The sequence below is a fragment of the Perca fluviatilis genome, chromosome 7 (assembly GCF_010015445.1).
Source record: "Perca fluviatilis chromosome 7, GENO_Pfluv_1.0, whole genome shotgun sequence".
NCBI classification, from domain to species: domain Eukaryota; kingdom Metazoa; phylum Chordata; class Actinopteri; order Perciformes; family Percidae; genus Perca; species Perca fluviatilis.
The window spans coordinates 39,920,987-39,948,486 of NC_053118.1; the positions used below are offsets into that span (position 1 = coordinate 39,920,987).

Here is a 27,500-nt window from a genome sequence, read left to right on the forward strand (position 1 = left end):
TTGTGTTGCTGTCTCATCTGTGTTGTGTTGCTGTCTCACCTGTGTTGCTGTCTCACCTGTGTTGTGCTGCTGTCTCACCTGTGTTGTGTTGCTGTCTCACCTGTGTTGTGTTGCTGTCTCACCTGTGTTGCTGTCTCACCTGTGTTGTGCTGCTGTCTCACCTGTGTTGTGTTGCTGTCTCACCTGTGTTGTGTTGCTGTCTCACCTGTGCTGTGTTGCTGTCTCACGTGTGTTGCTGTCTCACCTGTGTTGTTTGCTGTCTCACCTGTATTGTGTTGCTGTCTCACCTGTGTTTTGTTGTTGTCTCACCTGTGTTGGCTGTCTCACCTGTGTTGCTGTCTCACCTGTGTTGCTGTCACCTATTGTGTTGCTGTCTCACCTGTGTTGTGTTGCTGTCTCACCTGTGTTGTGTTGCTGTCTCACCTGTGCTGTGTTGCTGTCTCACCTGTGTTGTGTTGCTGTCTCACCTGTGTTGCTGTCTCACCTGTGTTGTGTTGCTGTCTCACCTGTGTTGTGTTGCTGTCTCACCTGTGTTGTGTTGCTGTCTCACCTGTGTTGTGCTGCTGTCTCACCTGTGTTGTGTTGCTGGCTCACCTGTGTTGTGCTGCTGTCTCACCTGTGTTGTGTTGCTGGCTCACCTGTGTTGTGCTGCTGTCTCACCTGTGTTGTGTTGCTGGCTCACCTGTGTTGTGCTGCTGTCTCACCTGTGTTGTGCTGCTGTCTCACCTGTGTTGTGTTGCTGTCTCACCTGTGTTGTGTTGCTGTCTCACCTGTGCTGCAGCCTTCAGAGCGCTGTTGAAGCAGCTCAGAGCGTGTTCAGAGCGGCCGTCCTGCAGAGCTCTGTGTCCCGCAGACGTTAACTCCTCGATGTCCTTCATCCTCTTCTTCCTCTTCTTCTTCAGCTTCACCTCATCCTTACCTGGAGCAGTCGCCATGACGACCTGCAGGATGACTCACCTGGACACAGTCTGAAGACACACAGAGACACGAGAACACCTGATGAGTCTGAACCAAACATTAAGTTTGGTTAGAGTGGAGCTGAGTGCTTTCAGTTATGATCTCATTAATGTTTAATATGTGTGTGTATGGAAGCACCAATAGCACCAAGGTAAGTCCCACGAAGGAGTAAGTTACTGGGGCAATAAGCCCTCTGATTCTGATGCTAAAGCTAAGCTAACAGCTCCCTCTGCTGGACGGGTCAGCTCATCACCTGGACTTTAAAAATAAGAGATAACCTACTATAATGAGTGATTATCTTCATGGTGGATTCATGTGTAGGTTATTCCCTGAATGAATGGATGAGTAGTTCTGTCTCTAAAATGTGGATCAGTGCTTCCCAAATAGCCCAAGATGACGTCCTCACATGTCTTGTTCTGTCCACAACTCAAAGATCTTGAGTTTCCTGTCCGACAGGAGAGAAGACACTAGAACAAGGTCACCCTAAAACTATCTCTAGTTTACCCATGCCAGTTAAGATGTAACTGGGGGGTGAAAGTCGTACAGGGAGGAGGAGGTGAGATGGCTCCGAGATGTCTCTTGTATTTCTCTGATTGTCTTCATGTGTATCAGATTGCCTGTAAGAATTGTAGCGTCATAATAATCCAAGTGTGTGTGTGCTGTCACTCTGAAGATGCATATAAGCCTGGTGTTCTGTTCACTCATTTGAGAAACTGACTCCACACTGGGCTGCGGCCTTTTGTGAAATCATGTTGCTCCTATTTGCAAATATATCTTTAATAAAATACAAAAACCCAACTTGATTTTAGTCTCAGACTGTCTTCCAAACTTCCACTACAGTGTGTGTGTGTCTGTGTGTGTCTGTCTCTGTGTTAGTGTGTGTGTCTGTGTGTGTGTGTGTCTGTGTGTGGTTACTTTAAGTTGATTTATGCAGTAACAGAGTATTTCTACACTGTGGTATTTAATAGGCTACTTTTACTGCTTCCTCCTACGTCTCCCTTCCACTCACACACTATTATTGTTAGCATTACGCATATAAAAGCTAAGTGCCCTTTAGAGTGAGTTAGCAGAGTTAGCAGTTATCAGTTAGCAGAGTTAGCAGAGTTAGCAGCCCTTACTGTTACCAGGTGAAGAAGATGTAGTTCCTCCATATTGAGCCGTAAGATGTTTTCCTCTCCTGCTGAATACATGATGGATGGCTGTCACTGGAGTTGACTCCGTTGCCATGGCAACACTAAAACAAATAAGAAGTGAAGAAGAGAATAAAGTAAATAAATGATGTGACGGACAGAGAGCGTGACATGTGAAGCAAGTAGTTGCTTTTAAACAACTAGTTAGTTTACTTTAGTTTAGTTAAGGTAGGTGTTTATGGTTTAACGATAGGAAAATACAAAGACCACAATGCAACGCGACAACGTTCCAGCCAACGGGAGGAGCGGCTGGTCGTTCGACCAATCAGAGAGCGGCGGGAGCTTTCAAACTTCTGACCGGAAGCATCTCGAGCAGCAGCGGACAGTTTGAAAGCGACCGAGCCGAGTTTGAGACGTTTTCACGGTGTTTCCGTTAAACCGGGAGAGATTTCTCCTCAGAGACCGAGTCACCGAGGACAGAAAGAAGCGGACAGCTTGCTTTCCGCCGCTGGAGGACGAAAACAGAAGATAACGGATCAACATGGCGGATTGCTCGCGCCGGTGTGAGTCAAATAAACATGAATGCTGCTTTATTATCCTAATCTCTAATGTTAAATATACATGTGTTGATGTTGTTTTTTTATGGATGTTGTAAGGAAAAAAATTATTTGTGTGGTGGTGTGTTTTTTATTTTTATTTGTTTTTTTTTTTTTTGTTATTTTATTTTGTGTTGTGTGTGTGTTTGTTTTGTGGTTGTTTTTTTTGTGTGTTTTTTTTTTTGGTTTTTTGTTTTTAGGTGGTTTGTTTTTGTTTGTTTTTTGGTGGTGTTTTTGTTTTTTTTTTGTGTGTGTGTGTGTGTTTTTTTTTTTTTGTGTGTGGTAAGTTTTTGTTTGGTTTAGTATTTTTAGGTGTGGTTTTTATTGTATATTGGTGTGTTATGTGTTATTAGTAGTGGGTGTTTTGTGTATTTGTGTGTATTTATGTGTGTTGGTTTTGGTAATGTTATGTTGAATGTGTATGGGTGATTTTTTGGTATGGGTAGTTTGTGATTTTTTATTTTTGATATGGTTTATTTTTGTAATGTGTTGTTGTTGGTTTGTCTTTGTTTATTTACATGTGTGTGTGTGTGTGTCTCTGTGTGTGTGTGTGTGTGTGTGTTATTTGTGTGTGTGTCTGTCTGTCTGTCTGTCTGTCTGTCTGTCTGTGTGTGTGTGTGTGTGTGTGTGTGTGTGTGTGTGTGTGTGTGTGTGTGTGTGTGTGTGTGTTCCAGATGAGCGTCTGACAGCAGAGCAGATGGATGAACAGAGGATCCAGAACGTGGCCTATCAGTACCTCTGCAGGCTGGAGGAGGCCAAGAGGTCAGTTGGTCCACTTCACCCCTGGTCCTAGTCCAGACTTCACACCTGGTCCTAGTCCAGCCTTTACTGGTTCATTCTTCACACCTGGTTCTAGTCCAGACTAGGACTGTTGTGTAGTCCAGACTACTAGTACTGTTGTGTAGTCCAGACTACTAGGACTGCTGTGTAGTCCAGACTACTAGGACTGCTGTGTAGTCCAGACTACTAGGACTGCTGTGTAGTTCAGACTAGGACTGCTGTGTAATCCAGACTACTAGGACTGCTGTGTAATCCAGACTACTAGGACTGCTGTGTAATCCAGACTAGGACTGCTGTGTAATCCAGACTACTAGGACTGCTGTGTAGTCCAGACTACTAGGACTGTTGTGTAGTCCAGACTAATAGGACTGTTGTGTAGTCCAGACTAATAGGACTGTTGTGTAGTCCAGACTAATAGGACTGTTGTGTAGTCCAGACTAGGACTGTTGTGTAGTCCAGACTAGAACTGTTGTGTAGTCCAGACTACTAGGACTGCTGTGTAGTCCAGACTACTAGGACTGTTGTGTAGTCCAGACTAATAGGACTGTTGTGTAGTCCAGACTAATAGGACTGTTGTGTAGTCCAGACTAGGACTGTTGTGTAGTCCAGACTAGGACTGTTGTGTAGTCCAGACTACTAGGCCTGCTGTGTAGTCCAGACTACTAGGACTGCTGTGTAGTCCAGACTACTAGGACTGCTGTGTAGTTCAGACTAGGACTGCGGTGTAGTCCAGACTACTAGGACTGCGGTGTAATCCAGACTAGGACTGCTGTGTAGTCCAGACTACTAGGACTGCTGTGTAGCCCAGACTACTAGGACTGCTGTGTAGTCCAGACTACTAGGACTGCTGTGTAGTCCAGACTACTAGGACTGCTGTGTAGTCCAGACTACTAGGACTGCGGTGTAGTCCAGACTACTAGGACTGCTGTGTAGCCCAGACTAGGACTGCGGTGTAGCCCAGACTAGGACTGCGGTGTAGCCCAGACTAGGACTGCGGTGTAGCCCAGACTAGGACTGCTAGGTAGTCCAGACTAGGACTGCTGTGTAGCCCAGACTAGGACTGCTGTGTAGTCCAGACTAGGACTGCTGTGTAGCCCAGACTAGGACTGCTGTGTAGCCCAGACTAGGACTGCTGTGTAGTCCAGACTAGGACTGCTGTGTAGCCCAGACTAGGACTGCTGTGTAGCCCAGACTAGGACTGCTGTGTAGCCCAGACTAGGACTGCTGTGTAGCCCAGACTAGGACTGCTGTGTAGCCCAGACTAGGACTGCTAGGTAGTCCAGACTAGGACTGCTAGGTAGTCCAGGGCTGCACCATAAGAGGAAAATGTGACATTGTGATAATTTGACTGATGTAATTGCGATATGCTTCACCATATTGGAGGGAATGATCCATATTTTGGATCATCATTCTCACTGAAACCCAAATCCAAACGTACTATAGTCATGTAGTGTGATGTTTACGAGGATCTGGACCAAACAAAGATGTCTTCTGTAGTCTGTAGGATGGGATTTGTAGTCCAGGACGTCTCTGCAGCTCCACACTAGAGAGGTTCACTTCTTTTCTCAAAAGCTTATTATTTTTAAACCAAAACGTAAGTAAGTAAAGTTTATTTATATAGCACATTTCACAGGTAAAGAAATGGATGATGTCATCATCAGATCTTCAGCAGAAAAACATTAATATTTATATAATTATATATAATTTGACATCGAACCGATACCGATGTGTTAAAAAAATGACCATATCTGCCGATATTATACTGATATTATATCGTGCACCACTAGTATTACAGCCCAACCCTAGTGTGGATGTTGGCTTAAGCGTGATTTATGATTTATACTTGTGCGTAAAATCGTTGCCAGGCTACATATGCAGGTCTGGGTCTCTCCAGACCTGCATATGCAGGTCTGGAGAGACCCAGACCTGCACATGTAGCCTGGCAACTTGAAACATCACATGTGACCTCACTGTGTCCACGCCTTGATGACATCCTGTGTGACCTCACTGTGTCCACGCCTTGATGACATCACATGTGACCTCCCTGTGCCAGGTGGATGGAGGCGTGTCTGGGGGAGGAGCTCCCTGCTCCCTCCGAGCTGGAGGAGGCGCTGAGGAACGGGGTCTTCCTCGCCAAGCTGGGTCATCGCTTCGCTCCCAACGCTGTCGCCCTGAAGAAGATCTACGACCCCGAGCAGCTACGCTACCAGGTCTCACACACACACACACACACACACACATATACATAGACACACATATACATAGACACACATATACATAGACACACATACACATATATATAGACACACACACACACACACACACATACACATATACATAGACATAAACACATACACACACAACATACATATACATAGATTCACATGCACACACACACACACACACACACACATATACACATTTATATACGTATAGTATACATACAATACACATACATACATAACAAACCATGTATTTTATACATTGTATTATCTCATTTTTTTGTGTGTGTGTGTGTGTGTGTGTGTCTGTGTGTGTGTGTGTGTGTGTGTGTGTGTGTGTGTGTGTGTGTATCTGTGTGTGTGTGTGTGTGTTGTGTGTGTATCTGTGTGTGTATCTGTGTGTGTGTGTGTGTGTAATTGTTATCAGGCGGCTGGTCTTCAGTTCCGTCACACCGACAACATCAACCACTGGAGGAACGCCATGACGACGCTCGGCCTGCCATCGGTCAGTAATAGATTACTCTGTTATATTAGAGTATGTTTCTTATTCAGAGTATAATATTAGAGTATATATATTCAGAGTATATTATTAGAGTATATATATTCAGAGTATATTATTAGAGTATATATATTCAGAGTATATTATTAGAGTATATATATATTAGAGTATGTTTCTTATTCAGAGTATAATATTAGAGTATATATATTCAGAGTATGTTTCTTATTCAGAGTATATTATTAGAGTGTATATATATTCAGAGTAGGTTTCTTATTCAGAGTATATTATTGGAATATATATTCAGAGTATGTTTCTTATTCAGAGTATATTATTAGAGTATATATATATTCAGAGTATATTATTAGAGTATATATATATATTCAGAGTATATTATTAGAGTGTATATATATTCAGAGTAGGTTTCTTATTCAGAGTATATTATTGGAATATATATATTCAGAGTATGTTTCTTATTCAGAGTATATTATTAGAGTATATATATTCAGAATATATTATTAGAGTATATATATTCAGAGTATATTTCTTATTCAGAGTATATTATTAGAGTATATATATTCAGAGTATATTTCTTATTCAGAGTATATTATTAGAGTATATATATTCAGAGTATATTTGTTGTATTTTTCAGATCTTTTACCCAGAAACTACAGACGTGTACGACAGGAAGAACATGCCCCGAGCGGTTTACTGCATCCACGCTCTCAGGTCAGAGCACCTGTCTCTCTCTCTGTCTGTCTGTCTCTCTCTGTGTTAACAGCCTGTCTGTCTCTCTGCAGCCTGTCTCTCGCTCTCTCTGTGTTAACAGCCTGTCTCTCTCTGCAGCCTGTACCTGTACAGACTCGGTCTGGCTCCACAGATCCAGGATCTCTACGGGAAAGTCAAGTTCACAGGTTTTATTATTAATATTATAATTATTATTAATAATAATAATCAGATGTAATAACTGCTAGCAGCTGATCTATCCTGACTATAGTTGTGTATGTAATAAGTGCTAGCAGCTGATCTATCCTGACTATCGTTGTGTATGTAGTAAGTGCTAACAGCTGATCTATCCTGACTATCGCTGTGTATGTAGTAAGTGCTAACAGCTGATCTATCCTGACTATAGTTGTGGATGTAATAAGTGCTAACAGCTGATCTATCCTGACTATAGTTGTGGATGTAATAAGTGCTAACAGCTGATCTATCCTGACTATAGTTGTGGATGTAATAAGTGCTAACAGCTGATCTATCCTGACTATCGTTGTGTATGTAATAAGTGCTAACAGCTGATCTATCCTGACTATAGTTGTGGATGTAATAAGTGCTAACAGCTGATCTATCCTGACTATCGTTGTGGATGTAATAAGTGCTAGCAGCTGATCTATCCTGACTAATGTGTTCAGAGGAGGAGATCAACAACATGAAGTCTGAGCTGGATAAATATGGGATCCAGATGCCGGCCTTCAACAAGATCGGAGGGATTCTGGCCAATGAGCTGTCAGTGGACGAGGCCGCAGGTACAGAGAGTCAGCAGCTGATTGGCTGATGGGGAGGAGGAGCAGACGGTGACCCAGCCTCTCTGTTTTTTTCCCATCAGCCCATGCGGCGGTGATTGCCATCAACGAGGCGGTGGACAGAGGAGAGGTGGCGGTGACGGCGGGCGCTCTGAGGAACCCCAACGCTCAGCTGGCCGAGCTGCAGGACGCCCTGATGGCCGTCTACCAGGAGATGCTGCAGCAGGACAAGAACAGGAAGAGACACGCAGCCAATAGGGTGAGAGAACCACTCAGGGGACAGCAGGCAGCCAATAGGGTGAGAGAACCACTCAGGGGACAGCAGGCAGCCAATAGGAGTAGGAGAGGGTAAGCGAACCACGTAGGGCAGCCGATAGCGATAGGTGAGAGAGAGAAACGAGGACTGCAGGTGTGTGTGTGTGTGTGGCCTCTAGAAATCATTATCGTGTGTGTGTGTGTGTGTGTGGCCTCTAGTATTTGTGTGTGTGTGTGTGTGTGTGTGGCCTTCTAGTAATCATTGTGTGTGTGTGTGTGTGTGTGGCCTTCTAGTAATCATTGTGTGTGTGTGGCCTTCTAGTAATCATTGTGTGTGTGTGTGTGTGTGTGTGTGCTTCTAGTAATCATTGTGTGTGTGTGTGTGTGTGTGTGTGTGTGTGTGGCCTTCTAGTAATCATTGTGTGTGTGTGGCCTTCTAGTAATCATTGTGTGTGTGTGTGTGTGTGGCCTTCTAGTAATCATTGTGTGTGTGTGTGCCTTCTAGTAATCATTGTGTGTGTGTGTGGCCTTCTAGTAATCATTGTGTGTGTGTGTGGCCTTCTAGTAATCATTGTGTGTGTGTGTGTGCCTTCTAGTAATCATTGTGTGTGTGTGTGTGTGTGGCCTTCTAGTAATCATTGTGTGTGTGTGTGTGTGTGGCCTTCTAGTAATCATTGTGTGTGTGTGTGTGTGTGTCTCAGGGTGGAGGTCCAGAGGAGAAAGATATCTACGAAGAGTTTCTGACTCAGAGAGAAATCCAGAACAACATCAACCTGGTTAACGGTGAGTCCATCACACCAAACTCAGCCAAATAAACTCCACTTTAACTCCATCACACCAAACTCCACCAAATAAACTCCACTTTAACTCCATCACACCAAACTCAGCCAAATAAACTCCACTTTAACTCCATCACACCAAACTCCACTTTAACTCCATCACCCCAAACTCAGCCAAATAAACTCCACTTTAACTCCATCACCCCAAACTCCACTTTAACTCCATCACCCCAAACTCCACTTTAACTCCATCACACCAAACTCAGCCAAATAAACTCCACTTTAACTCCATCACACCAAACTCCACTTTAACTCCATCACACCAAACTCCACTTTAACTCCATCACCCCAAACTCCAGCCAAATAAACTCCACTTTAACTCCATCACCCCAAACTCCAGCCAAATAAACTCCACTTTAACTCCATCACACCAAACTCCAGCCAAATAAACTCCACTTTAACTCCATCACACCAAACTCCAGCCAAATAAACTCCACTTTAACTCCATCACACCAAACTCCAGCCAAATAAACTCTACTTTAACTCCATCACCCCAAACTCCACTTTAACTCCATCACCCCAAACTCCAGCCAAATAAACTCCACTTTAACTCCATCACACCAAACTCCAGCCAAATAAACTCCACTTTAACTCCATCACACCAAACTCCAGCCAAATAAACTCTACTTTAACTCCATCACACCAAACTCAGCCAAATAAACTCCACTTTAACTCCATCACCCCAAACTCAGCCAAATAAACTCCACTTTAACTCCATCACACCAAACTCCACTTTAACTCCATCACACCAAACTCAGCCAAATAAACTCCACTTTAACTCCATCACACCAAACTCCACTTTAACTCCATCACACCAAACCAAATAAACTCCACTTTAACTCCATCACACCAAACTCCACTTTAACTCCATCACACCAAACTCAGCCAAATAAACTCCACTTTAACTCCATCACCCCAAACTCAGCCAAATAAACTAATTTAACTCCATCACACCAACTCCAGCCAAATAAACTCTCCTTTAACTCCATCACACCAACTCCACTTTAACTCCATCACCCAAACTCAGCCAAATAAACTCCACTTTAACTCCATCACCCCAAACTCAGCCAAATAAACTCCACTTTAACTCCATCACACCAAACTCAGCCAAATAAACTCCACTTTAACTCCATCACACCAAACTCAGCCAAATAAACTCCACTTTAACCCATACACCAAACTCCACTTTAACTCCCCAACCATTTTAACTCCATCACACCAAACTCAGCAAATAAACTCCACTTTAACTCCATCACACCAAACTCAGCAAATAAACTCTACTTTACTCCATCACACCAAACTCAGCCAAAAAACTCCACTTTCCCATACACCAAACCAACAATCTCCATAACCCTATCCATTTACTATCACCCAAACTCAGCCAATAAACTCCACTTTAACTCCATCACCCAAACTCCACATTACCTATCACACTAAACTCCATTTAACTCCATCACACCAAACTCAGCCAAATAAACTCCACTTACTCCATAACCCAAACTCCACTTTAACCCCATCACCCCAAACTCAGCCAAATAAACTCCACTTTAACTCCATCACACCAAACTCACTTTACTCCATCACCCCAAACTGCAATCCACTTAACCCATCACCAAAAATAAACTCCACTTTACTCCATACACCACTCCATTTTAACTCCATCACACCCAAACTCCAATTTACCCATCACACCAAACTCAGCCAAAAACCTACTTTAACTCCATCACCCCACCAAATCTCACCTTTAACCCATCACACCAAACTCACCAAATAAACTATTTTCCACCAATCATTAAATACCTACTTTAACTCATACCCCAAACTCCAAATAAACTCCACTTTAACTCCATCACCCCAAACTCCAGCCAAATAAACTCTACTTTAACTCCATCACACCAAACTCCACTTTAATCACCACCCAAACTCCACTTTTAACTCCATCACCCCAAACTCAGCCAAATAAACTCCACTTTTAACTCTATCACCCCAAACTCCAGCCAAATAAACTCCACTTTTAACTCATCACACCAAACTCCAGCCAAATAAACTCTACTTTAACTCCATCACACCAAACTCAGCCAAATAAACTCCTACTTTTACCTATCACACCAAACTCAGCCAAATAAACTCCACTTTAACTCCATCACACCAAACTCAGCCAAATAAACTCCACTTTAACCCATCACCCAACTCAGCCAAATAAACTCCACTTTTAACTCCATCACACCAAACTCCAGCCAAATAAACTCCACTTTTAACATCACACCAAACTCACCAAATAAACTCCACTTTAACTCCATCACACCAAACTCCAGCTAAATAAACTCTACTTTTAACTCCATACACCAAACTAAAATAAATTACCATCAACCAACTCAGCCAAATAAACCCACTTTACTCCATCCCCCAAACTCCAGCTAAATAAACTCACTTTACATCACACCAAACTCAGCCAAATAAACCCCACTTTAACTCCATCACCAACTCAGCCAAATAAACTCCACTTACAATCACACCAACCCAGAATAAACCTACTTTTAACTCCATCACACCAAACTCAGATAAACTCCACTTAACTCCATCACACCAAACTCCAGCCAAATAAACTCTACTTTTAACTCCATCACACCAAACTCCAGCTAAATAAACTCCACTTTTAACTCCATCACACCAAACTCCAGCCAAATAAACTCCACTTTTAACTCCATCACACCAAACTCCACTTTAACTCCATCACACCAAACTCATAACACCTAATTTAACTCATCACACCAAACTCCAGCCAAATAAACTCCACTTTTAACTCCATCACACCAAACTCCAGCCAAATAAACTCCACTTTTAACTCCATCACACCAAACTCAGCTAAATAAACCCCACTTTAACTCCATCACACCAAACTCAGCCAAATAAACTCCACTTTAACTCCATCACACCAAACTCCCAAATAAACTCTACTTTAACCTTATCACACCAAACTCAGCTAAATAAACTCCACTTAAACCCATCACACCAAACTCAGCCAAATAAACTCCACTTTAACCTATCACCCCAAACTCAGCCAAATAAACTCCACTTTAACTCCATCACACCAAACTCAGCCAAATAAACTCCACTTTAACTCCATCACACAAACTCAGCCAAAACTCACTTTAACTCCATCACACCAAACTCAGCCAAATAAACTCCACTTTTAACTCCATCACACCAAACTCAGCCAAATAAACTCCTTTAATCACCACACCAAACTCAGCCAAATAAACCCCACTTTTAACTCCATCACCCCAAACTCAGCCAAATAAACTCCACTTTTAACTCTATCACACCAAACTCAGCCAAATAAACTCCACTTTAACTCCATCACCCCAAACTCAGCCAAATAAACTCCACTTTTAACTCCATCACACCAAACCCAGCCAAATAAACTCCACTTTAACCACACACCAACCACAACAAACTCCACTTTAACTCCATCACACCAAACTCAGCCAAAATCTACTTTACCACACACCAAACCCAGCCAAATAAACTCCACTTTTAACTCCATCACACCAAACTAGCCAAATAAACTCCACTTTAACTCCATCACACCAAACTCCCAACACCAACTCCATCACACCAAACTCCACTTTAACTCCATCACACCAAACTCCAGCCAAATAAACTCCACTTTAACTCATCACACCAAACTCAGCCAAATAAACTCCACTTTAACTCCATCACACCAAACTCCAGCCAAATAAACTCCACTTTAACTCCATCACACCAAACTCAGCCAAATAAACTCCACTTTAACTCCATCACCCCAAACTCAGCCAAATAAACTCCACTTTAACTCCATCACACCAAACTCAGCCAAATAAACTCCACTTTAACTCATCACACCAAACTCCAGCCAAATAAACTCCACTTTAACTCCATCACACCAAACTCCAGCCAAATAAACTCCACTTTAACTCCATCACACCAAACTCAGCCAAATAAACTCCACTTTAACTCATCACCCCAAACTCCAGCCAAATAAACTCCACTTTAACTCCATCACACCAAACTCAGCCAAATAAACTCCACTTTAACTCCATCACACCAAACTCAGCCAAATAAACTCCACTTTAACTCCATCACACCAAACTCCACTTTAACTCCATCACACCAAACTCAGCCAAATAAACTCCACTTTAACTCATCACACCAAACTCAGCCAAATAAACTCCACTTTAACTCCATCACACCAAACTCCAGCCAAATAAACTCCACTTTAACTCCATCACACCAAACTCCAGCCAAATAAACTCCACTTTAACTCCATCACACCAAACTCAGCCAAATAAACTCCACTTTAACCTATACCCACCAAACTCAGCCAAATAAACTCCACTTTAACTCCATCACACCAAACTCAGCCAAATAAACTCAACTTTAACTCAATCACACCAAACGCCAAATAAACTCCACTTTAACTCCATCACACCAAACTCAGCCAAATAAACTAACTTTAACTCCATCACACCAAACTCAGCCAACTAAACTCCACTTTAACTCCATCACACCAAACTCAGCCAAATAAACTCCACTTTAACTCCATCACCCCAAACTCCAGCCAAATAAACTCCACTTTAACTACATCACACCAAACTCAGCCAAATAAACTCCACTTTAACTACATCACACCAAACTCAGCCAAATAAACTCCACTTTAACTCCATCACACCAAACTCAGCCAAATAAACTCCACTTTAACTCCATCACACCAAACTCAGCCAAATAAACTCCACTTTAACTCCATCACACCAAACCCAGCCAAATAAACTCCACTTTAACTCCATCACACCAAACTCCAGCCAAATAAACTCCACTTTAACTCCATCACACCAAACTCCAGCCAAATAAACTCCACTTTAACTCCATCACACCAAACTCAGCCAAATAAACTCCACTTTAACTCCATCACACCAAACTCCAGCCAAATAAACTCCACTTTAACTCCATCACACCAAACTCAGCCAAATAAACTCCACTTTAACTCCATCACCCCAAACTCAGCCAAATAAACTCCACTTTAACTCCATCACCCCAAACCTCAGCCAAATAAACTCCACTTTAACTACATCACACCAAACTCAGCCAAATAAACTCCACTTTAACTCCATCACCCCAAACTCAGCCAAATAAACTCCACTTTAACTCCATCACCCCAAACTCAGCCAAATAAACTCCACTTTAACTCCATCACACCAAACTCCACTTTAACTCCATCACACCAAACTCCACTTTAACTCCATCACCCCAAACTCAGCCAAATAAACTACACTTTAACTCCATCACACCAAACTCAGCCAAATAAACTCTACTTTAACTCCATCACACCAAACTACACTTTAACTCCATCACACCAAACTCCAGCCAAATAAACTCTACTTTAACTCCATCACACCAAACTCAGCCAAATAAACTCCACTTTAACCCCATCACCCCAAACTCAGCCAAATAAACTACACTTTAACTCCATCACCCCAAACTCCAGCCAAATAAACTCTACTTTAACTCCATCACACCAAACTACACTTTAACTCCATCACACCAAACTCCAGCCAAATAAACTCTAACTACATCACACCAAACTCCAGCCAAATAAACTCCACTTTAGAATCTGTGTCTAGATTTGATCAGCGCTGGTTATTATCTATAATATGTATAAGTCTGTAACATCTGTAATATTTCTTTCTCTCTCAGTATGTTGGTTTGAATCTATATTATTAATAATAATATGTCTGATCTCTCTGCCTCAGTGCGTTGGGCGGTGGAGCAGGTGGATGAAGCTCTGGACTCTGCAGATGAACTCTCTCTGCTCTCTGCTCTGCAGCTGCCATGTTTGGCCCTCAGGGGCCTCCGTACTGAAAACAGCCCCTGGTACCTGGACCAGCTGTCTGCAGATCGCCAGCAGAAAGCCCTGGTATACACACACACAAACACACACACACACACACTCTTTATACACACACACACACACACACACAGAGAGAGACAGCCCTGGTAAACACACACACACACACACACACACACACAGAAAGCTCTGGTATACACACACACACACACACACACACACACACACACACTCTTATACACACACACACACACACACACACCCACACACAGAGAGACAGCCCTGGTAAACACACACACACACACACACACACACACACAGAAAGCTCTGGTATACACACACACACGCACACACTGTTCCTCCCATGACTTATACCCAGACAGAAGTAAAGCGGGTGTGGGTGGTGAACAGAGAGCCAGATCATGTTCTGATCCTCTTGGATTTGGATGAATTCGGATGTTTGTCAGTTTAAAAGATCATTGATCAGGTGAAAACGTCTCAGACTGTAAAAATACTTCATTAGAAAGACTCGTTGTCACTACCGGACACATCTTTACTGAAATAAAGTCCCACGGTGGACACAGGAAGGGGTGGGGCTTACATACCAGAAGGGGCGGGGCTTACACACACAGGAAAGGGGGCGGGGCTTTTCTATAAGACAACAGCAGTGAGTGTGTGAAGATGTAAATGTTCTGACCTCAGGAGGAGGGGTGTGATGATGTAAAGGTGATGTGACCTCTGACCTCAGGAGGAGGGGTGTGATGATGTAATAACAACTGTGACCTCTGACCTCAGGAGGAGGGGTGTGTTGATCCTCTGGATCCTGACGAGCTGCAGGAAGCCGTAACCCTCGGCAACCAGGAGGCTCACCGAGCCAGGACAGGTGAGTCCCTCGGATCAGAGCTGAAATCATTAAAGACACAAGTTATCACACCTTTCTGGTCATTAATGGAAGTGTGTGTGTCTGTCTGTCTCGGTCTCTCTCTGTGTGTGTGTGTGTGTGTGTGTGTGTGTGTGTGTGTGTGTGTGTGTGTGTGTGTGTGTGTGTGTCTCTGTGTGTCTCTGTGTGTCTCTGTGTGTGTGTCTCTGTGGTGTCTCTGTGTGTCTCTGTGTGTGTGTGTGTGTGTGTCTCTGTGTATGTGTCTCTGTGTATGTGTCTCTGTGTGTGTGTGTGTGTCAGTGGATGCAGCGCTGCAGAAGGTGAATGAGTCTCTACGTCTCAGTGACCCCCGACACACTGTCAGCTGTCTGATGACCTCTGACCTGCAGCTTCCTGAAGTGTTTCCATTCGCTGCAGCTCTCTACCACCGAGAGCTGCAGCTACTGCAGACACAGAGCACACAGGTACACCTGCAGAACACACACCTGAGACACAGAGCACACAGGTACACCTGCAGAACACACACCTGAGACACAGAGCACTCAGGTACACCTGCAGAACACACACCTGAGACACAGAGCACACAGGTACACCTGCAGAACACACACCTGAGACACAGAGCACACAGGTACACCTGCAGAACACACACCTGAGACACAGAGCACACAGGTACACCTGCAGAACACACACCTGAGACACAGAGCACACAGGTACACCTGCAGAACACACACCTGAGACACAGAGCACACAGGTACACCTGCAGAACACACACCTGAGACACAGAGCACCCAGGTACACCTGCAGAACACACACCTGAGACACAGAGCACTCAGGTACACCTGCAGAACACACACCTGAGACACAGAGCACTCAGGTACACCTGCAGAACACACACCTGAGACACAGAGCACTCAGGTACACCTGCAGAACACACACCTGAGACACAGAGCACTCAGGTACACCTGCAGAACACACACCTGAGACACAGAGCACTCAGGTACACCTGCAGAACACACACCTGAGACACAGAGCACTCAGGTACACCTGCAGAACACACACCTGAGACACAGAACACACACCTGAGCAGAGCACAGCTGACTACATCTGAGACGCTATGTCTGAGTGTGATTGCTGCGTTCACAGCTGCCCAAATGAGGCGTACCACGAGGGAATCCATCTTTAGAGACATAAAACATGACTAAGGTGTTTTTTCCATTACATGGTACCTGCTCACCTCGACTCAGCGTTTTCCGTTGCAGATTTTAGTCTGGCCTCAGCGTGGCTGGTTGTCATAGCAGCGCTACAGCAAACTGCCGTGACCTAACGCCACACACACACACACACACACACACACACACACACACACACAGACCGACCGTGGAAGGTGTGTTTCTGATTCTCAGCATGTGGCTGTTTGCCAGAAGACACGTTTAGTTTCTAAAGAAGCTGGAGGCAGCAAAACAAACCACAGCTGGCTAAACTATTTAAAAATGTGGGTTTGTTCAGGACACCCCCCCCCTCTGTCGCTTTATGGAAGCGTTGGGGAAAAGTTATGGAATTTGAAAAATACAAATTCCAGGCCTGGAAAGGTTTTGGAAAAATAAAAAGGCCCAGAAAGTTTTGGAAAAGTCATGGTATTTCATGGTATATGTGATAAATGTATGAATCCCACTATGAACCACATACATTGTCATTTTATTGTTAAACCTCTGAGAATAAACTTGAACACACTTTATTTTATTTGTTATTTTTTATTTTATTATTATATAATGTCGACTGACATTTTCAGGAATACATAGTCATGGAAATTTGCCAAAAAGTCATGGAAAAGCATTGGTTAAAATGCGTATGAACCCTGGCCTTTTGGTATCACCTCAGCTCGCTGGGAAGCTGGACTGAGGTGGGACTAAATAAAGGACCTGTTAGCAGGTACCAGGGACTTCCTATCAGAACGGAAAACCAGAAAAGACGAGTAGAGGTGAGTCGAGCAGCTATCGCGTGATGGAAAAGCGCCATGAAGCAGGCAGAGGGGAAGGACCCCTAAAGGTCTCTGTTGCTCTGCTGCCCCCTGCTGGGGGAACCCAGTACCCCCTGTCCTCAGTCTGGACCTATGACATCATTTAGATCTGTTAACATTAATATATGTCCTCAGTCTGGACCTATGACATCATTTAGATCTGTTTACATTAATATATGTCCTCAGTCTGGACCTATGACATCATTTAGATCTGTTAACATTAATATATGTCCTCAGTCTGGACCTATGACATCATTTAGATCTGTTGACATTAATATATGTCCTCAGTCTGGACCTATGACATCATTTAGATCTGTTGACATTAATATATGTCCTCAGTCTGGACCTATGACATCATTTAGATCTGCTGACATTAATATATGTCCTCAGTCTGGACCTATGACATCATTTAGATCTGTTGACATTAATATATGTCCTCAGTCTGGACCTATGACATCATTTAGATCTGTTAACATTAATATATGTCCTCAGTCTGGACCTATGACATCATTTAGATCTGTTGACATTAATATATGTCCTCAGTCTGGACCTATGACATCATTTAGATCTGCTGACATTAATATATGTCCTCAGTCTGGACCTATGACATCATTTAGATCTGTTAACATTAATATATGTCCTCAGTCTGGACCTATGACATCATTTAGATCTGTTGACATTAATATATGTCCTCAGTCTGGACCTATGACATCATTTAGATCTGCTGACGTTAATATATGTCCTCAGTCTGGACCTATGACATCATTTAGATCTGCTGACGTTAATATATGTCCTCAGTCTGGACCTATGACATCATTTAGATCTGCTGACATTAATATATGTCCTCAGTCTGGACCTATGACATCATTTAGATCTGTTGACATTAATATATGTCCTCAGTCTGGACCTATGACATCATTTAGATCTGTTGACATTAATATATGTCCTCAGTCTGGACCTATGACATCATTTAGATCTGTTGACATTAATATATGTCCTCAGTCTGGACCTATGACATCATTTAGATCTGTTAACATTAATATATGTCCTCAGTCTGGACCTATGACATCCTTTAGATCTGCTGACATTAATATATGTCCTCAGTCTGGACCTATGACATCATTTAGATCTGTTGACATTAATATATGTCCTCAGTCTGGACCTATGACATCATTTAGATCTGTTAACATTAATATATGTCCTCAGTCTGGACCTATGACATCATTTAGATCTGTTGACATTAATATATGTCCTCAGTCTGGACCTATGACATCATTTAGATTGCTTGACATTAATATATGTCCTCAGTCTGGACCTATGACATCATTTAGATCTGTTGACATTAATATATGTCCTCAGTCTGGACCTATGACATCATTTAGATCTGTTGACGTTAATATATGTCCTCAGTCTGGACCTATGACATCATTTAGATCTGTTGACATTAATATATGTCCTCAGTCTGGACCTATGACATCATTTAGATCTGTTGACGTTAATATATGTCCTCAGTCTGGACCTATGACATCATTTAGATCTGTTGAATGCAGTCTGAGTGTTTCCTGTCCGTCTCCTCCAGGGGGAGCTGCAGCAGGAGGAGCTGTTTGTTGCCGTGGAGATGCTGTCGGCTGTCGCTCTCATCAATCAGGCGTTGGAGGCGGGACGTGTGCAGCAGTTCAGCTGCTCATTGGTCAGTCCGTCTGCAGGACTCTCTGATGTTGAGGACTCTCTGCTGGACAGGTACGACTAGAGCCGGTATCATTACATTATTATTATTATTAGGGCTGCACGGTATGAGGAAAATATGCCATATGCAATAACGTTGTTAAATATCACGATAATGATAGTACTGCGATGTATAAACAGATATTAAAGTGTTCTCAGTTCTGATTTTCTGCTGCTTTCAGTATTCTTCTAAAATACAACAATCTGCTTGTTGAATTTAAAACAAATAAAAGGAAATAATTTCTAACATTCTTTTAGTGAATAAATTGAAGATTGACTTGAACATAAAAGGCACTACTTAAAAAAGAATGACTTATGTTTTAATTTTTACTGATATTTTCTTTCAACTTCTTTCTTAAAACATCTGGTAGCATCTATGGCGATACGTAACGTTGGCAGCCTTTTGCGATGTGTATATTGCGGCAGTTGATATTGCGATGGCGATAAGAAACCGATGTTGTGCAGCCCTACATTACATTCACTACAATAGTTAGTCTGGAAGCTGTCAGGTCCCAGAGTCCCGCGGGGACTTACAGAGTCTTAGATCTGCTGAAGTATTGAGTTCTAGGTCTTAAATCATTTTAAACAGGTCTGAATATTCCTACGTCCATCTAACGCCTCTAATGATCACTGAAATGTTCCCGCAGCGCTTCAGAGTGTTTGTTCTTTATTCTGTGGGGTTGTAGTTCTTTATTCTGTGGGGTTGTAGTTCTTTATTCTGTGGGGTTGTAGTTCTTTATTCTGTGGGGTTGTAGTTCTTTATTCTGTGGGGTTGTAGTTCTTTATTCTGTGGGGTTGTAGTTCTTTATTCTGTGGGGTTGTAGTTCTTTATTCTGTGGGGTTGTAGTTCTTTATTCTGTGGGGTTGTAGTTCTTTATTTTGTGGGGTTGTAGTTCTTTATTCTGTGGGTTGTTGTTCTTTATTCCGGGGGTGTGTAGTATCTATTCTGTGGGGTTGTAGTTCATTATTCTGTGGGGTTGTTGTTCTTTATTCTGGGGGTTGTAGTTCTTATTCTGTGGTGTTGTACTTCTTTATTCTGTGGGGTTGTAGTTCTTTATTTTGTGGGTTGTAGTCTCTTTATTTTGTGGGGTTGTAGTTCTTTATTCTGTGGGGTTGTAGTTCTTTTTTCTGTGGGGTTGTAGTTCTTTATTCTGTGGTGTTGTAGTACTTTCTCTCACTAATCTAAATATTATTTGCTGCATTGGGACTACAAATGAGACCAACGTGCAACTTATGCTGCGTTCCAGACACAGTTGTTAGCCCGTAAGTTACGACTTCAAGTCACGACTCACGACTTGGTAGCGTTCCAGGCAAAGTCACCACAAACCCTTCTAGCTAGCGTTAGCTAGCGGCTACCTAACGTTGATGTTAGTTATCTAGGTTACTTTATGTTGCCTATTTATGTCTATTTATTTCTACATATTACTGTTAATAAATGTACAGCATACAGCATCAACGGGGGTCGCCATTGTTGTTTATGTGTGTGTGACGTCAAAAACTGTAACTGGGAGAACAACCATCTGGTACCAGTTCACGGGGAGTAAGTTACGGGTTTGACTGCCGTTCCAGGGCGCTTTCACGGGTAGAAGGTGGTGAAAACACGAGTTACGGGCTGCCTGGAACGCACCATTACATTATATTACAGCCAATCTGGACACCAGTCCTAAAATACCAATGAGGAAATTGGAATTAGTTTTGATGTCGTGATAAAGGTCTTACATTTCATTCATAATAGTCTTTAAAAGGTCTTAAATTTGACTTGGTGAAAGCTGCAGAAACCCTGAGCTCCTTTTAGATTTCAAAGAAAAACAACATGATGGTGAAGATGATGATGATGATGATGATGATTAGGGTTGGGCATCGAGAACAGATTCCTAATCGGAATCGTTTCTGTATTGGAATCGTTTTGGAATCGTTTGGAGGATTTGGTTTCATATCTGATCATCACTTCCCAATTTAACATGTGCAAGTTTTGGTTTCCGTAGCGACCAGGCGCTTGTTGTGTTGCAGCCATGGAGCACAGTAAGCGGCGCTCTAGTGTGGCTTTATTTTACGTTGAAAAAGCTGTAAAACTGCAACCCACCATTGAATCAAAATAAAACTTTGCTCTTATTTGTGAAAATAGGTATGTGACCCGTTTCACCTCCACCCCTCAAAGAGCCGAGAATCGATAAGAACCGGAATCAGAATCAGAATCAGAATCGTTAAAATCCAAACGATGCCCAACCCTGATGATGATGATGATGGTGATAGTGATAGTGATGATGATGATGATGATGATGATGAAGATGATGATGTCGTCTCCTTCAGGTACTTTGAGTGTCTGGTTGGTTGGAAGAAGAAACAGCTGAACGGAGATCTGCTGACCTGGAATCAGCTGCAGGAAGGAATCAACTCTGTTAATAACTCAGCAGAGGACGAACACCAACGTATGACACACACAGACAGATACACACACACACACACACACACACACACACACACACACACAGAGACACACACACACAGCGATAGAGACACACACACAGAGACACACACACACACACAGACACACACAGAGACACACACACACAGCGATAGAGACACACACACAGACACACACACACACACAGAGACACACACAGAGACACACACACACACACACAGCCATAGAGACACACACACACAGACACACACACACACACACACAGACACACACAGAGACACACACACACAGCGATAGAGACACACACACAGAGACAGACACACAGACACACACAGACAGGGACAGACACACACAGACAGGGACAGACACACAGAGAGACACACACGCTCTCACACACACAGAGACAGACAGAAAGAGACACATACACACACACACAGACGGACACACGCACACACAGCGACACACACACACACACAGCGATAGAGACACACACACAGACACAAAGACACACACACACAGACACAAAGACACACACACACAGAGACACAGACACACACACATACAGAGACACAAACAGACACACACACAGAGACACAAACACATAGATATAGAACAATAGATATGACATGACGTCATCATTTATGGCATAACTGTCCGCCATCTTACTAGGGCACTGTTTACTATTGTCACCTATGGCAGCCAGTATGGTTGTCAGCTGTGCAGCACCTAACTGCTTTACCAGAAGGACCAAAGAGACCCAGGAGGCTGCCATCACTTTCCACACGTCAGTAGGAGTAGATAGAGTATTTTTTCTCTTCTTTTTTTTATTATAAATACAGAAAAGTTGGTGAACTAGCTAGCTAGCTAGTTACGTTGCCTAGCAACTGTTAACAGACCGGCTGAGATGTCAGTTAGTGGTGATTGCTAGCTAGCTCTTAACAACATTTATGAACAGCAAACATTGTTTTAGTTGATTGATTTTTTACCTCAAATACGACATTTAGTAACGTTAACGTTTTTTTAACACGTCGTTAATATTGACATACATACATTGACTGCTGCGGCTGATTTCACTCAATCTGTGTTAAGTTTTCAGTTAAATTAAAGTTAACGACAAGTACTTGTAACGTTACGTAATGAGTAAAATTGCGTTACACAAATAAACAGTAGCCACACCAGCAACACGGAGCCTAACAGACCAGCCGCACTTAACGGTACATTTTCACCAGCTAACCAACGTTAGCTCCCCAAACATTAGCCATGTTGAATCCTGCTGTCAGTCATCATATATTAACTATTCTATTAACTATCTATTGTTGTCAGCTTACCTCATGCCTTTACACGATTTTCCTTTCAGTAAAGCAAATTAAAACTTAATAATCCATGTCTTGACGAAGTAACTTCCAGAAAGACTTCCTACTTCAGCAGCAAGTCTCCGCATTACTATCGTAAACGTAATTTCCATAACGTTAGCGCAATGAAAATTGCGACAAGTCCATCAGCAGTTCTGGTGAAGTCATTATAGTCTTTATCAACAGAAACTCATTGAAGCTAGCGAGGCTCTTCAACTACTCCGCTCATCGTCTAAACTAACTCCACGCCGGCCAGCTGACAGTAAGAAAACAAACGCTAAACAGGAGGTAGCGGGGTTGATGGGAAATGTGGTCTTATAGTTGAGATTGACATTAAAAAATATTGTTTAATGTATATTAGCCATTCAGAATACCAAAGACAGTTTTTACGTATTAAGTCCATGCAAAATTGAAAAAATAAAATTATTACCTGCAATATAAACGCAAAATTATGAGATTATCTTCATAATTGAACAATTTACTTGTTCTCTTAGAGCTATATCAATCAAAATTCCACCCAAATCTCTATTTTTTGTTTCTTTCTAGAAAGGCACAGTTGTCTTACAGTCATTACTTTGAATTAAAACCACTATTGATGTATTGGTAGAAAAGTATAAGGATAATAAAGACAACATGAGCCTCTTTCCCCATTGGTTCCAATGGAAGTAATTCTAAACCTTAACCCTGGTAAGATGGCCGCCAAGTGGTTCCATCCTGGAATGGCAAGTCAGAATTACATGTCACATCTATTGTTCTATATCTATGGACAAACAGACACACACACATATACACGCTCACACACAGAGCTATTAACATAGCTTTTAATCCTCCATATACACTGCTATGTTTTGGTTTTTAACAGACCAATCAGCCAAGCCTCACACTTTCTCTGTTACGTGTGTGTGTGTGTGTGTGTGTGTGTGTGTGTGTGTGTGTGTGTGTGTGTGTGTGTGTGTGTGTGTGTGTGTGTGTGTGTGTGTGTGTGTGTGTGTGTGTGTGAGATCAGAGGTGGTGTGTGTGCGAGTGGTGAACCAGGCCGTGCTGAGAGGAGACCCTGACCAGCTGTTGTCTGCTCTGCTGCTGCCCTCCTGTGGAGCTGAGGAGGTAACACCTGGAAACATCTGGAGGTACCTGACCCTGCTGCAGAGAGCCAGGCAGCACAGAGCCAAGGTACACACTCAGAGACACACACACACAGAGCCAAGGTACACACTCACACACACACACAGAGCCAAGATACACACTCAGAGAGACACACACACACACAGAGCCAAGGTACACACTCAGAGAGACACACACACACACAGAACCAAGGTACACACTCAGAGAGACACACACACACACTCAGCCAAGGTACACACTCAGAGTGACACACACATACACAAACACTCAGAGCCAAGGTACACACTCAGAGACACACACACCAACAGTTTTTGTCTGCCTTTTGTTCACCATTGTTTCTCCTTTTAAAGATCTTTGCCATCTTTCACAGCGTTTCTTGCTACTTCTCTACGTTTGTAGTTTATAAGTCTTGTGATCCTCTGTCAGGTGAGCAGAGACCCAGGAGCTGAGCTGTGGTTGGCTGATATCCAGGAAGCTGTGACGAGAGTCAATCAGCAGAGCCAGAAAGCTCTAAAGAGTGAGTTCTGAGGATTTATTGATCTTTGATCGCTGATTTTATCTTATCATTATATTAGTCAGCCTGTTGATTGGAAGTAAATTAACACATGAGATCTTCTGTTTCTGTAATAATTAATAATATTTGTGTGTGTGTGTGTGTGTGTGTGTGTGTGTGTGTGTGTGTCTCTGTGTCCCCAGTGTGTCTGTCCCTGGCTGCAGTGAACCAGGCTGTGAAGGAGAACCGAGTGAATCAGACTCTTCGTGTCCTGAGTCTCCCTGAAGTCCAGCTGCAGGAACTACTTCCTGTCTGCGCCGCCGAGTATCAGAGAGAGCTGCTCAGCCTGATCAACCAGAGGACACTGGCAGGTACACATCTCCCACAATGCACTGCTGCTCAGCCTGGTCACACAGAGGACACTGGCAGGTACACATCTCCCACAATGCACTGCTGCTCAGCCTGGTCACACAGAGGACACTGGCAGGTACACATCTCCCACAATGCACTGCTGCTCAGCCTGGTACACAGAGACACTCAGGTACACATCTCCCACAATGCACTGCTGCTGCTGATCACACAGAGAAACTGATAATTCACAATGATGCTGCTATTAACTAGGTACACATCTCCCACAATGCACTGCTGCTCAGCCTGGTCACACAGAGGACACTGGCAGGTACACATCTCCCACAATGCACTGCTGCTCGCCCTGATCACACAGAGAACACTGGCAGGTACACATCTCCCACAATGCACTGCTGCCTGACACAGAGGACGCTCGCAGGTACACATAACCAACACAGTGCACTGCTGCCAGGATCCAAACTCTAACAGCTGTATGCAACATGTACACTGGTCTGAGAGTCTGTCTCTGTGTCTGTCTGAGAGTCTGTCTCTGTGTCTGTCTGAGAGTCTGTCTCTGTGTCTGTCTGAGAGTCTGTCTCTGAGTCTGAGAGTCTGTCTCTGTGTCTGTCTGAGAGTCTGTCTGTGTCTGTCTGAGAGTCTGTCTCTGTGTCTGTCTGAGAGTCTGTCTCTGTGTCTGTCTGAGAGTCTGTCTCTGTGTCTGAGAGTCTGTCTCTGTGTCTGTCTGAGAGTCTGTCTCTGTGTCTGTCTGAGAGTCTGTCTCTGTGTCTGAGAGTCTGTCTCTGTGTCTGTCTGAGAGTCTGTCTCTGTGTCTGTCTGAGAGTCTGTCTCTGTGTCTGTCTGAGAGTCTGTCTCTGTGTCTGAGAGTCTGTCTCTGTGTCTGTCTGAGAGTCTGTTTCTGTGTCTGTCTGAGAGTCTGTCTCTGTGTCTGTCTGAGAGTCTGTCTCTGTGTCTAGATCTGTCTGAGGCTAGAGTCTGTCTCTGTTGTCTGTCTGAGAGTCTGTCTCTGTGTCTGCAGAGTCTGTCTCTGTGTCTGAGAGTCTGTCTCTGTGTCTGTCTGAGAGTCTGTCTCTTTAAGAGTCTGTCTGTGAGTCTGTCTCTGTGTCTGTCTGAGAGTCTGTCTCTGTGTCTGTCTGAGAGTCTGTCTCTGTGTCTGTCTGAGAGTCTGTCTCTGTGTCTGTCTGAGAGTCTGTCTCTGTGTCTGTCTGAGAGTCTGTCTCTGTGTCTGAGAGTCTGTCTCTGTGTCTGTCTGAGAGTCTGTCTCTGTGTCTGAGAGTCTGTCTCTGTGTCTGTCTGAGAGTCTGTCTCTGTGTCTGTCTGAGAGTCTGTCTCTGTGTCTGTCTGAGAGTCTGTCTCTGTGTCTGTCTGAGAGTCTGTCTCTGTGTCTGTCTGAGAGTCTGTCTCTGGGTCTGTCTGAGAGTCTGTCTTGTGTCTGAGAGTCTGTCTCTGTGTCTGAGAGTCTGTCTCTGTGTCTGTCTGAGAGTCTGTCTCTGGTCTGTCTGAGAGTCTGTCTGTGTCTGTCTGAGAGTCTGTCTGTGTCTGTCTGAGAGTCTGTCTTGTGTCTGTCTGAGAGTCTGTGGTCTGTCTGAGAGTCTGTCTCGAGTCTGTGAGTCTGTCTGTGTCTGTCTGAGAGTCTGTCTGTCTGTGAGTCTGTCTGAGAGTCTGTCTCTGTGTCTGAGAGTCTGTCTGTGTCTGTCTGAGAGTCTGTCTTGTGTCTGTCTGAGAGTCTGTCTGTGTGTCTGAGAGTCTGTCTCTGTGTCTGAGAGTCTGTCTCTGTGACGAAGTCTGTCTGTGTCTGAGAGTCTGTCTCTGTGTCTGGAGTCTGTCTGTGTCTGTCTGTCTGTTGTCTGTCTCGTGTCTGTGTCTGAGAGTCTGTCTGTGTCTGAGGTCTGTCTGTCTGGTCTGTCTGTGTCTGAGAGTCTGTCTCTGTGTCTGTCTGAGGTCTGTCTCTGTGTCTGTCTGAGAGTCTGTCTCTGTGTCTGAGAGTCTGTCTGTGTCTGTCTGAGAGTCTGTCTGTGTCTGAGTCTGTCTGTGGTCTGTCTGAGAGTCTGTCTCTGAGAGTCTGTCTGTCTGTCTTGTCTGAGAGTCTGTCTGTGTCTGAGAGTCTGTCTGGTCTGAGAGTCTGTCTGAGAGTCTGTCTGTGTCTGAGGTCTGTCTGAGAGTCTGTCTCTGTGTCTGTCTGAGAGTCTGTCTGTGTCTGAGAGTCTGTCGTCTGAGGTCTGTCTGAGAGTCTGTCTGAGAGTCTGTCTGAGTCTGTCTGTGTCTGTCTGAGTCTGTCTCGTGTCTGAGAGTCTGTCTGTGCTGTCTGTCTGAGTCTGTCTCGGTCTTGAGAGTCTGTCTGTGTCTCTGAGAGTCTGTCTCTGTGTCTGAGAGTCTGTCTGCTGCTGTCTGAGAGTCTGTCTGTGTGTCTGAGAGTCTGTCGAGTCTGTGTCTGAGTCTGT

General features: G+C 43.5%; 2 protein-coding genes across 2 annotated transcripts in view; one reads left to right on the top strand and one right to left on the bottom strand.

The window, feature by feature from the left end:
• LOC120562356 (tetratricopeptide repeat protein 24-like) overlaps positions 1–2,163 on the bottom strand; it is a 21,385-nt gene extending 19,222 nt beyond the window's left edge. The window contains 2 exon segments of the mRNA XM_039806072.1: positions 771–968; positions 2,082–2,163. Of these exon segments, the coding sequence (XP_039662006.1) occupies positions 771–935 (165 nt within the window). The 5' untranslated portion in view covers positions 936–968; positions 2,082–2,163.
• A 1,175-nt stretch (positions 2,164–3,338) lies between these two features.
• LOC120562496 (ras GTPase-activating-like protein IQGAP3) overlaps positions 3,339–27,500 on the top strand; it is a 55,041-nt gene continuing 30,879 nt past the window's right edge. The window contains 16 exon segments of the mRNA XM_039806205.1: positions 3,339–3,445; positions 5,517–5,673; positions 6,113–6,190; positions 6,834–6,910; positions 7,028–7,095; positions 7,591–7,704; positions 7,785–7,960; positions 8,658–8,739; positions 14,585–14,748; positions 15,475–15,562; positions 15,860–16,023; positions 19,156–19,316; positions 21,612–21,730; positions 24,085–24,248; positions 24,627–24,717; positions 24,897–25,064. Coding sequence (XP_039662139.1) covers positions 3,381–3,445; positions 5,517–5,673; positions 6,113–6,190; positions 6,834–6,910; positions 7,028–7,095; positions 7,591–7,704; positions 7,785–7,960; positions 8,658–8,739; positions 14,585–14,748; positions 15,475–15,562; positions 15,860–16,023; positions 19,156–19,316; positions 21,612–21,730; positions 24,085–24,248; positions 24,627–24,717; positions 24,897–25,064 — 1,936 coding nt within the window. The 5' untranslated portion in view covers positions 3,339–3,380.